This window comes from Bubalus bubalis, chromosome 20, assembly GCF_019923935.1.
Source record: "Bubalus bubalis isolate 160015118507 breed Murrah chromosome 20, NDDB_SH_1, whole genome shotgun sequence".
NCBI lineage: Eukaryota > Metazoa > Chordata > Mammalia > Artiodactyla > Bovidae > Bubalus > Bubalus bubalis.
The window spans coordinates 44852245-44864769 of record NC_059176.1 but is presented as its reverse complement, the minus strand read 5'-3'; the positions used below and the strand labels follow the sequence as shown (position 1 = coordinate 44864769).

The 12525-nt window shown below is 52.5% G+C and overlaps 1 protein-coding gene across 6 annotated transcripts in view; it reads right to left on the bottom strand.

Moving 5' to 3' along the window:
• RASGRF1 (Ras protein specific guanine nucleotide releasing factor 1) overlaps positions 1 to 12525 on the bottom strand; it is a 102557-nt gene that overhangs the window by 47296 nt on the left and 42736 nt on the right. For all 6 annotated transcript variants that reach the window (XM_044932837.2, XM_044932838.2, XM_025271093.3 and 3 more), the window contains exons 6-9: positions 9645 to 9724; positions 6362 to 6555; positions 5931 to 6040; positions 845 to 963 (exon numbers count right to left, since the gene is read on the bottom strand). In XM_044932837.2, the coding sequence (XP_044788772.1) occupies positions 845 to 963; positions 5931 to 6040; positions 6362 to 6555; positions 9645 to 9724 (503 nt within the window). The remainder of the gene's footprint in view (positions 1 to 844; positions 964 to 5930; positions 6041 to 6361; positions 6556 to 9644; positions 9725 to 12525) is intronic.

The window sequence follows — 12525 nt, the reverse complement described above, 5'->3', positions numbered from 1 at the left end:
GTGGACCCAGGGGAAGGACACAGGGGCTCAGAACAAGCTCCCAGTAGAGGGAGTTCAGGCCAAGAGCAGCGGGGACCAGTGACAGCTGCTCAGGCCAGCCTTTCATGTAGTCAGAAACCTCCAGGCCAAGATGGAAGGAAGGCTGAGGCCCATCTTGAGGCATCACCTCTGGGGCACGAGAGCAGACACTGAATTTCCCACAGGCCGTCGAATCTGAACCAGCTGACCTTAAAGGCATTGTGGCTCTAACATCCCCAAGTTGGAAGTCAGTCCCTTGGGCCCCAGAGCGCTTCACCCACCCTTCTCAATAGGGCTGAGCCTCTCAACAGTGTCCCCAAGGTCAGCTGAAGCCTAAGAGTAAGGGGACCGCACCCAGAACCACTGTGATCACGGCCTCCCCAAGAGGCCAAGGAGGCCAAGCACAGGACAGAGGGACTGACCCTCGCCAACGCCACCTCGACACTGCAACTGCTTGTGACTCACGGGGCCAGTCAGAGCCTGGCCTCATGCTCCACCCTGTATTCTCTCCCTCAAAGGACATGTCGGTGTTTACGATGGTATACAGTAGACAAACCAAGGCCATCTGGGAAGAATTGTGTTTACATCTGGAGACAAGGAAACTGTGAAAACTGACAATATCAGCATCTATATGTATAGACACCGCCGTCTACATATAGCTGTCACATTTCCCCCGGCAGGCCCGGAACATGCCGCAGTCATGCAGGCAGGCTTTAGCACGTGGCAGCTGAGCCAACTGATGGTGTTCCCGAGTGTGGCCTGCCTCCCGCTTCCGGGGCCCACCTGGCCGGGGATGGATGGGGGATGCAGGGTACAGAGGCCATACCTTGTCTCACAAAGGTCTGGCTGGTGTCCAGGAGGATCTCACAGCCTTCAATGATCATGCGTTCAATGGCCAGGTTTTTCCGGATGTTCTCGGTCTCACTGACTTCATCGTGCATTATCCTGTGAGGATGAACAGTCAGAGACCAGCGGCCCCCACCTCCCAGGGAAGATGCAATGCTGGGTCTCTGGCTAGACCTGGGAAGACAGCCTGGATTCTCGGGTAGCATCTGTGATCACCAAAGGTGAGAGAGCCTACTCACACGGAGAGCCCGCTGTGTGTGTGCACTTTACAGGCGCAGGCTGTCTAATTCTCCGACAGCTCTGGGAGGCTGAGAAGATGGTCTGACCCACATGGAGGAGAGACAGCAGAGCTGGGAGGAAGATGGGCGTATAGCAGACATCCTTTCTTCATTGCTTGCCTCTTACCCCACCACTGGTCTCATTTCCATCCAGAGAACAAACCAAGCTCTTTCCTGCCTCGGGGAAATGTGCTTGTTTCTCCCCTCTGCATGTTCTTTTAAAAAGATTAATTAAAATTTGAAATTGGAGTACGGTCGCTTTGCTGCTGCTAAGTCGCTTCAGTCGTGTCCGACTCTGTGCAACTCCATAGGCGGCAGCCCACCAGGCTCCCCCGTCTCTGGGATGCTCCAGGCAAGAACACTGGAGTGGGTTGCCATTTCCTTCTCCAATGCATGAAAGTGAAAAGTGAAAGTGAAGTCGCTCAGTCGTGTCCGACTCTTCACGACCCCATGGACTGCAGCCTACCAGGCTCCTCTGCCTGTGGGATTTTCCAGGCAAGAGTACTGGAGTGGGTTGCCATTGCCTTCTCCGACGGTCGCTTTAGTGATATAATAATCTGAATCAGCTATTTGTTGTTGTTGTTCAGTCACTCAGTTGTATGTGACTCTTTGTGACCCCATGGACTGCAGAACACCAGGCTTCCCTGTCCTCCTCTATCTCCCAGAGTTTGCTCAAACTCATGTTCATCAAGTTGATGATGCCATCCAACTGTCTCATCCTCTGTTGCCCCCTTCTTCTCCTGCCCTCAATCTTTTCAGCATCAGGGTCTTTTCCAATGAGTCATGCCAAATAGAAGGGGGAGAATGTGGAAACAGTGACAGACTATTTTTTTGTGCTCCAAAATCACTGCAGACAGTGACTGCAGCCATGAAATTAAAAGACACTTGCTCCTTGTAAGGAAAGCTATGGCCAACCTAAACAGCGTATGAAAAAGCAAAGACATCACTTTGCTGACAAAGGTCTGTATAGGCAAAGCTATGGTTTTTCCAGTAGTAATATTCGGATGAATCAGCTATACACATACATATATGTCCCTTCCCTCTAGATCCTCCCTCCCACTGCCCCAACCCACCCTACAGATTATCACAGAGCACTGAGCTAAGCTCCTGTGCTATGCAGCAGCTTCCCACTAGCTATTTTACATGTGCTAGTGTGTATATGTCAATGCTACTATCTCAATTTGTCACACCTCCTTCTCCCTCCTTGCACACTCTTTATATAGTGGTTTCCTTAATGTTTGGGTTCCAGAATGCCTTATTTTTGGATTGCCAACTTGGCAATCCAGTTGGCTCAAGGAAAGACTGACTGCAGTTTATTTCTATAGGCTCCAGCACGACTAGGAGGTTTAAGCAAGACACAGTTTGCCCCTTCATCTAAGAACACTTGCAACTTTCTGTTCTGGTTCTGACTGCTGCAACACTGCTCCTCTCCACAAGGTGGCAGTACTTAACTGCTTTTTAAAAATAGCATTGGTGGGAAAAGGTAGGAGTGAGTTAACAACTTTGCTAAGACCATGTGTTTCCAGGAGTCTTAGGAAAGTAGTGAATATATATATATATATTTTAGAAGGAGGTCTGGAAAAAGTACCCCACCTATTCTAAGGAAAGCACAAAGCCTCCTCTTTGTTGATGCCTGAAATTCCACAAGTAAGATACCACTCAGAGAGCTGATGAGTATTCAGTGGTTAACAGAGTTCTCTCGTAGACATGATGCAATTCAAACCCCGTAACAATAAGAGATAACATGGGTGGAGCTGGAGCTGTGAACAGGGGAATCAGTGTGATTGATGCTAAACACATTACTCAACCCCTCAAATACTTAGCTTCCCATTTGTAACTGTTGGGGTGAGGATGGAAAATAATGTATTGCATGGGCTGACCTCATGCAGTGACAGGTGCTTGAATAAAAGGTGGTGACCATTGCCCTTATCACTGCAAAATGTTATTGTAAAAAAAAAGGTGATACATGATAACTTGTCATTTTTGCCGGCTATCAGACTGGGGCATCGAGATGAGGTCTCTGCTTTAGAAGCTTTGGTTTTCTACCCATCCCACCCCCACCTTCCCAGGAACGCTCTTCTCTTTCCAGGCCTTAGCCTTCTTCAGGAAAACACATGGGCACGGGCCAGGGAGGGACCTTTCAGGTAGTTCTGTGGATGGAAGTAGCCATCCTTCCTCCAGCCTTCAGAAGTATTTCACTTTTGGAAGCAGCCCAAGGCAATCATAACCCTCTCTCTTGCAGAGAGTGAGGGATTGGCTGAAGAGGCTAGAGGTGCTCAAAATGAGGGGGTGGACTCCCTGGCGGTCCTGTGGCTGAAACTTCACAATCCAATTCAGGAAATGCAGGTTTGATCCCTGGTCAGGGAGCTAAGATCCCAGGTGCCGTCAAACTCAGCATAAAAAACCCGAACATAAAACAGAAGCAATAGTGTAACAAATTCAATACAGACTTTAAAAAATGCTCCATGTAAAAAAAAAAAAAAATCTTTGTTGTTTAGTCGCCAAGTCATGTCTGACTCTTTGGGACCCTGTGAGCTATAGCCAGCCAGCCTCCTGTGTCCATGAGATTCTCCAGGCAAGAATACTGGAGGGGGTTGCCATTTTCTCCTTCAAGGGGTCTTCCAGACCCAGGGATCGAACTCGGGTCTCCTACGTCTCTGCCCCTGGCAGGTGGGCTCTTTACCCCTGAGCCACCTGGGGATGGCTGTTAGACGTGTATAAACTGCAGCGGCTCAGGGTAAACAGCAGACCCAGGCTGCAGTCTGTGATGGGGAGCCTAGGTTAGGGAAGCTGGGGGCGACTCTGGGAAGGCGGCCTGGGGTTTCCAGGGCCTGAGGCTCCTGGGGGAACTGGAAGTGATGAGCTGGGTTATCCTGGAGCCTAGGAGTGAGGAGTTCAGGAGAGGAAGTGGGACAAAGGCCCCCAGAGGTGAGGGGTGCAGGGCTCTGAGGCTGGCGAGGGAGGGGCTGGTTATCTTCTGGCTTCTAGTCAGGCTGCAGCTTTCCTCAGGCCCCAGGGAAGGTGGGAGGAGGATGAAAGGGCTGCTATCACATGTGAAAACCCTCTTCTGTGCTTCTCAGGCTGGGCTCAGGACCAGGTGCAGGTGATGGGCGGGGGGACAAAGGAAGAGCAGTCAGTACACCCAGCACCAGGGGGGAGAGGGGACTGGGGTCTTGGGCCAAGTTCCCTGGCACCCACTTGCCTCCTGTACCCCTGCCTGCACTGGGACAGGGCATCCCACAGGGTCCAGGAACTCACAGTGGGAGTCCACATCTTCTCCCCGGGGAAGAGTACACTGTACTGACTCCCTGGGGCCCGAGAGAACTGGGGTCCACACCCCACAACGGTTCTGTTAGTCTGCAGTCACGTCCTGCTTACACCTTCTCCCGTATTCTTCACTGTGGGGTCTGTGCCCTGCCCGAGTCCAGATTGGTCCTCCCTCTGCCCAGCTGCCCAACAAGTTCCACTTGTTGAACTTGGGAAGCTGTTTAGGGCTCTGGGTGGTGGGCGGGGCTCCAGCGGGGCTGGTGGTTGAGCCCCACCCCCTGCAGACCCATCCAGTCTCTGACCATAAGGCCCTTCCTCATCTCTTGGCCTCCACTGGTGGATGCCCCAGGGCTCAGCCTTTGGTTCATACCTCATTCCTGCTTAAACTCACTCCCTTGGTGATCTCATCAATCTTATGATTTTTTTTAAAAAATTTTGGCTGCACTACGTGGTATGCAGGATCTTAGTTCCCTGCCTAGGGATCGAACCCACACCTCCTGCAGTGCAAGTGCAGAGTCTTAATCTCTGGACTGCCAGGGAAGTCCCAGCTGGTGACTTTAAATACCATGTCTGAGCTGATGACCTGTTCCATCTCGCCTCCCTAAACTCCAGACTCAAACACAGACTCTCTCTCCTTGTCATATCCACTGCTGTCGTCCATCTCAGGCCCAACACACCCCCAGTAAAGCTCCCATGAAGTGACGCAGACCCCTTCAACCTGCCCCTCCAGCAGCTTCTACACCTTGCATCGTGGCGGTGCCATCCTTCAGGCTGCTCAGGCTCAGACTCCCTTTCGACTCCCAGGTTCTCTCTCTGTCCTCTTACCTCATCCATCAGAAACTCTAGTGGGTTCCCTCTTCAGGAAACACTAGACTCTGAGGCTCCTCCCCTCCACACCGCCCCGCCCCCACAGATGGAGAATCCCTCCCCCACCGCCTGGCTGTGGCATCCCTCCTCCCTGGTCCCTCTGCTCCTGCCTGGGCAGAGACTGCGCCCCAGGGACTGACGGAGAGCAGGGGAGGCCCTGACTATGGGGCTTCGGCTTCTGACAATGGCCCAACTATCGTCTGTCCACCCACAGACACTGCCTGCTGCTGAACAGAGCCTGGGATACACGAAGGCCCAACACTCGGGACCCCATGGAGCTCCTACAGCCACAAGCATTGATTGACACATTGACACTGGAGAACCAAGGAAATGGGCAGACAGTGTCTGCGAGTCCCGGGGATGGGCCCACTGACTGCCCAGGCCCTTGCTGGGCCCCACCTGTGCCAGGAACAGCAAGCCACCCATCCCATCTCGCCAGTGCCCACCTGGACTGGAGCCGTAAACTCCTCAGACTGCTCCTGGGGATTTTGCCTCCAGGTGGGACAGGCTATGGGTCCCCACCCCTCGAAATCTTAAGCAGAAACATGAGTTTTGGCCATTTGGTCTCAGCAAACTCTCGGTGGGGGCACCCTCAAGCCTGGGCCTGCCCCGTGATGTGGGTTCCCTGGTGTGGGGACCCCCTGCAGGGTTTACCTGGACAGCTCCTCCAGTTTGGACTTGGCATAGTCCAGGCTGTTGCGCTCCACGTGCTCATGAGGGGTGTGTGCCAGGAGCTCGTGCAGCGTCAGGATGTACCTGGGGATCTGTGGGGGCGGGGAGGTGAGGCAGGAGAGAGGTGGCGATGAAATGAGAGACAGGGGAGAGACAGATCCCCGGAGAGGGATGGGGCCACAGAGACAGGGGTTCTCAGCACCAAGGACCTCCATTGCACTTCCGATCTCAGACTCTTTCGATCTCAGACTCTTCCGATCTCAGACTTGGAGCCAGGGTCTTGGGTGGGACGACCCCCACCCCTGGGCTGTCCCGCAGGCCTGTCTCTCCGCCGGTCGCACCCCTCCTGACCCCACCGCCCAGCCACCCAAGTGCGCATGCGCCCTGGCAGGGCGGCAGGCGGGGCGGCGCACCTGGAACATGGGGTAGGTGAGGAAGGTCTCCAGCGTCCTCTCCTCGCAGTCGGGCTTGGCCTCGTAGTGCTTGAGCAGCTTGTCAAAGTCGCGGTTCTGCTTGCAGTGCGCCAGGATCTGCAGGCTGTACTGGTGGTTGCGCACGAACTCCTGGTAGATGTTGAGCATGGGCAGCAGGATGTCGAACAGGTCGGCTGCAAGGAGGCGGGGCTCAGTGGGCAGCGGGGGCGCCCTCCATGTGCGGTGAGGGGCTGACGCCCTCCCCCAGGCCCTCGGCCTCCCCAGCCCCGCCTGGGGGGTCCCAGAGAAACACCCTGCCTTTGGAGTTGACCCTGGCCCCACCGCCCTCTCCTAGGAGAGACAGGGAGGCCCCAGGCACTGGGATCAATCACATCAGAACCATAGGGTTTGGAGCCCTATCTAGTCTGACACCTAGAGGGCCAGAGAAAGCAGGTGTGGAGGGTGCTGTGGGGTGCCCCCTGGGCACCTTTTAGGACACAGGTGCTTCTTCCCTGGCTGTCACCAGTCCCAATGGCTGTCAGCTGGGTCCTCCCTGCGTGGGAACTGCTCTCCGCTGAAGGACGCTGCCCTGCACAAGCTGGGCCCATGACAGTACGGGAGGGGGGTGTGAAGGCCGGCCCCTGCCTTGACTGGGGACCTCTCTGAGGGGCCACCTGGGTCCCAGAGCGCCTGTGGGGTTGCCCTTGGCCTCTGTTGTAATTACATCCCCCCAGTGCCCTCCTCCCTCCAGGGGGCCTCCCTCCCAGAGTGTCCCATCTGTGACTGGGACCTGTCAGAGGCCACAGGGTGAGTCAGCAGCTGGCTTGGAACCAGGTTTCCCGACTCCCTTGTTCCAGGGCTTTCCACCCCATGACATGCTTTCCTGAGTCTCTGTCCCCTCACCTGTGGGTCCCCTGTCCTTGCCCTCCCAGCTCTGCAGCCCCTGCTGGCCCGTCGGTCTCAACCTCCTGGGTGTCTAGCATCCTGTCCTTCCAGCTCTCGAAAGCCCAAGCCTGCCCTTCAACACTTGGTGGGATGGGATGGAGCCTTTAAAACAGAGGTCCCCCAACCTCCCGGCCAGTACCTCCTGTCAGATCAGCAGCAGTGTTAGATTAGAAATAAAATGCACAATAAACGTACTGTGCTCGAAACATCTCGAAGTCATCCCCCCAGTCCTGGTCCGTGGAAAAACTGTCTTCTATGAAATCAGTCCCTGGTACCCAAAAGGTTGGGGACCATTGCTCTAAAACATCAGCTTACTAACCCCATTAAAGAGAAAGACCATGCAGCTAGTGATGATTATACTAAGTGAAGTAAGTCAGACAGAGAAAGACAAACTCCATATGATATCACTCATATGTGGAATCTAAATATGACATGAACTTATATACAAAACAGAAACAGACTCAGACTTAGGGAACAGATTTGTGGTTGCCAAGGGGGAGGGGGATGGGGGATGGATGGAGTGGGAGCTTGGGTTTAGCATTTGTAAGTTTTTACATATAGAACAGATAAATGAGAAGGTCCTACTGTATAGCACAGGGCTTCCCTGGTGGCTCAGTGGTAAACAAGCTGCCCGCCAAGGCAGGAGACACAGGAGACTAAGGTTTGATCCCTGAGTAGGGAAGATCCCCTGGAAGAGGAAATGGGTACCCACTCCAGTATTCTTCTCGGGAAAATCCCATGGACACAGCAGCCTGGAGGGCTACAGTTCATGGGGTTGCAAAGAGTCTGAGCACCCATACATCCAGTGTATAGCACGAGGAACTATATTTAATAACCCGTAATAACCATAATGGAAAAGAATATTACAAAAAGAACATATATATAGGTATAACTGAATCACTTTGCTGTACAGCTGAAATGAAGACAACATTGTAAGTCAACTACACTTCAATAAAAGGAAAAAATTTCCTTGTAACAAACTCTAAGTGGGAGCTCTCATGCAAGGCATCCACCTATCCAGTGGATCACCTCATCAATCCTATGAGGACAGAAAATACAGCCTTTTTCTTCTTTCTAGTGTATGTGTGTGTGTTTGCTCAGTCGTTAAGTCGTGTCCAACTCTTTGTGACCCTATGGGCTGTAGCCTGCCAGGCTCCTCTGTCCATGGAGTTTTTCAGGTAAGAATATAGGAGCAGGTTGCCATTTCCTCTTCCAGGGGATCTTTCTGACCCAAGGATCAAACCATGGCTCTTGTGTCTCCTGCATTGGCAGGCCTGTTCTTTACCACTGAGTCACCTGCTTCTTCTTTTGACCTTGGAGAAAATGGGTCTCTTTGACCTGAGAAAAATAGAAATAGCACTGACTCCTGGCCTGTGGGCAGGGGAGCCTCTCCTCTCACAGCAGTCCCTTCACCTTCCTGAGCCTTTTCCCTTGACTCCACAGCAGAAGTGACACAACACTTACCTTTTCCTGTTGAATTAGGTGGAAGGAAGATGCTACCCAGGGTTGGAGAGACAAGATGTGAGAGGCACTCCTATACATCACTCTCAGGAGTGAGGACTTGGAGAGAAATGTGACGGTGGGTACAGAGCGGGGAGTCCACCGCCCTTGTTTCAGCCATTCAGCCTCTGGACACCTATCTCAGAGAACTGCTCTCTAATATGGAGACCACCTCACACATAGACACTATTGTTTCTAGTAACAGCAAAAAGGCAGAGCATCTTTAAGAGCCAAGAAGGGGGAGATGTCTGCATAGACAGTGGCAGATTCACAGGGCCCTGGAGCACTACATAGTCATCAAAAAGCATGCTTCAGCTTGAGAAAATGCTTATGCAATAATGTTAAGTAAAAAAAAAAAAAAAACCCACAGTAAGATTCAAATTCTATATTCAGTATGTTTGCAATTATGTAAAATGTGAAAAAAACCCACCAAGATCTATGCATAGAAAAAAGAATTGGAAGGAAACAAACCCAAGTGTTTACAGTAGTTATCTTTGGGAAGCAGAACTATGGCTGATATTTTTAACCATTTCCTTCTTTTCTGGATTCTCGAATTTTCTCAAATGGGTACATATATTTTATTTTTAAAAAGGAAAAACAGATAAACTAAAAATATATCACTTCCTCCCAGAAATGTAGCTTTTGCCAATTTGTTTTTCCTCTTCTGAGCCCTCTGAGTGTTCCTGGGAGTTTTTAAAGGGCCACTGTGGTACATTCTGCAAGGACAAAAGTGTTGCCAGCTGGGGTTGGGGGGGGAGGGGGTGGCCACTGTAGAGGGACTTCCCAGGTCGGGGTGGGGATGGAGGGGCAGAGGACCCCTGCCAGGGCTGCTACTCACCGAGGACCAGCGTGGGCCAGCTGGAGATGCGGGCCTTCAGGCCTTGGTAAAAGATCTGGTGCAAAAACATGATGGTCTCGCTGCAAGAGAAAGCACAGGGTTAAGCTCAGGCCAGGACATCCTGTCCCTCCAAGCATCCCCTCCCACAAGTTAAGGAAATCCTCTCAGGTGACACTTAACCTGAAAACCAGTTCAGTGGGATGGACTATGTAATTTGTGGGGCCTAATGTAAAACAAACAAGCGAGCCCCTTGTTAACAAAATGGTTAAAAATTTCAGGATGGGGTTTCCCTGGCCGTCCAGTGCAATGCAAGGGACACCGGCTGGATCCCAGGTCGGGGAAGATCCCACATGCCATGGAGCAACTAAGCCCGTGCACCACGACTGCTGAGCCTGTGCTCTAGAGCCCGTGAGTCGCAACTACTGAAGCCTGCATGCCACAGAGCTGTGCTGCACAAGAGAAGCCACTGCAATGAGAAGCCCGTGACCCTCAATGAAGAGTAGCCCTCACTCATCGCAACTAGAGAAAGCCTGTGTACAGCAACGAAGACCCACCACAGCTGAAAAAACAAAAAATTAATTAAGAAAAAAATGGTCTCCAAAAAAATAAAGTGTATTTCAGGATGGTGACGGCAGAGTGTACAATTCAGAAGGGCTGTTCTCAGCATGCAATCAAATGCTGGTCAAGCTGGCCGAGAAGGGTAGTGCTCTGGCTGCTGGCTTCCCTAGCTCCCTCAAGTCCCTGCTGGCTGGGGGTGCCCCTGAGGGATCCTGGAGGAAGCTAGGGCTCTGAAGAACTCAGAGGAAAAGCCACTCAGAGGAAAAGTCCTCATGTCATGAGGACATGACAGGATCTAGGGCTTGAGACCCACACAGATGGAGGCTCGATCTGTTGCCTTTTGCCCCTTCCCACTTGTGTGACCCTGAGCAAGATGCCTAACATCTCTGAACCACAGGTCTTTCCATGGAAAACACAGAGGTGAAATGTGGTTCTTCTGAAAGTATTGTGCATCTACTGGAGCAGAGTGATGCTCAGCAAATGCTAGTTCTCCACCAGCCCCTTTTGGAATAAACGTTAGAAAATGAAAAAAAAAAAAAAAGGAAAGGACAGAAACCCAGAGTCTCTAAAGTGCCTGCTTTGTCATCACCTGGAATGCTGGGGGTGCACATAGTCTCATTAGGCCTCAGAGCATTCCCCAGACAGCCACATTTGCCGTGGCCCCACTCCCGTACCCCCTTCTCTGCCCACTGCTCCCCAAGCGGCTGGTTCCAGAGAACAGCCAATCTGTGAGAACACAGAGAACCCAAGAGACGGGCCAATTCTGCTCCATCCTGCGGGGCCCCCCTCCTCCTGTTCTTTCCTTGTTCCTGCTCATCCCCCTGGCTCCTACACTCTGAAGACCTGGGGGTCTCCTCAGCATGTCTGGGCTTGCCTTGAATCACAGGGGAAGCCAAAAGAACCAAATATGCCAAAGTATGGGGACTTGTCCCTGGTGGTCCAGTGGTTAAGATTCCATACTTCCAAAGCAGGCACAGGGTTCAATCCTGGGTCAGGGAACTAGATCCCACCTGTGGCGCAGCCGAAAAAAATTCTTTTTTTTTAACGTGCGCTCCACTCATGGAAAGGGAAAATGAGTCCCAGAGAGGAAGAGTGAGCTCCCAGGAGTTGGGGCTCTGGGCCCTGTCTTCCCCCTCCCTGGAACATTCTCTGTCTTTCTCTGCCGTATCACCACCCCTCCATGGCTACACTCTCTGCTCCCTCCCCAGGCTCTCCCAGCGCCCTGGGTGGTCGCTGAGGCCCTGGTGTTTTCCAGCTTGGGGTGCTATCACTGGGTGCTGTCCCTTCTCTCAGCAGTTTGTACCCTGAAGGCAAACCCCCACCACTGTGAGGTCTCATTCTCAGGACAAGAGCAGAGGATGGAAGGCGCTGGGTGGGCGCTCCTGGGCTGCGAGGCACAGGAGGCCAGTAAGGGGCCTGGACCTCACGTGCACGGAAGTCCTGAGAGGCACGGGGCTCCTGGACCCTGGATGGGTTTGGAATTCCCTGAGCACCCCCACTCTGCAGAGAAAACACACTGTGTGAAGAGAGAAAGAAAAGAGGGAAAGACTGCAAGAGAAGAAGGGGTGAGGGAGCTGAGAGGTGGGGGTGGTGGTAAGAGAACAGAACACAGCGTCTGGGCTCTGCAGAGCAAAGTCTGTACTGGTCACACCCCCAGGACGTTCAGAAGGGAAGGCTGGGGCCAGGGGTGCCTTTAGCAGGTACCATTGGAAAAGATCCTAATGCTGGGGAAGACTGAAGGCAAAAGTAGAAGTGGATGATAGAGGATGAGATGGTTGGATGGTATCACTGACTCAGTGGACATGAGTTTGAGCAAGTTCCTGGAGATAGTAGAGGGTAGGGAAGCCTGGCATGCTGCAGTACATGGGGGTCGCAAAGAGTCGGACACAACCGAGCTACTGAACAACAAAGTAGTGGAAACATTCCGAGTTCTCATTCCTGAGTGTGGAGCAGTCATTACCGTGAATTAACTATCATTTCCCTGAAGTCCCAAGAGAACAGGCCCCCAGGGGTGGTGACACGGTGATTTCTGGACTGGGGGCCCCATTTGATGGCTGAAGTCATCTTCAGTTTTCAGGCAGAGAGTCTGCAACAGATGTACCTGTGACCAGGCTAATTCTGCCTGTCCATGGCCCCTGAACTAGTCATTGAACAGATAAACAGGCACCGTGCCCATCTGAAGAGCTTTAGTTTTCCACATGGGAAGAGCCTTTGGAAAATTCAAATGAGATGGATCCAGGGTGCATGGCAGTGCACAGAGGGGTGAATGTGGGCACTGAAGTGGGGGAGGGTGGAGGTAGAAAGACTATTGGGGGTTCCTGAG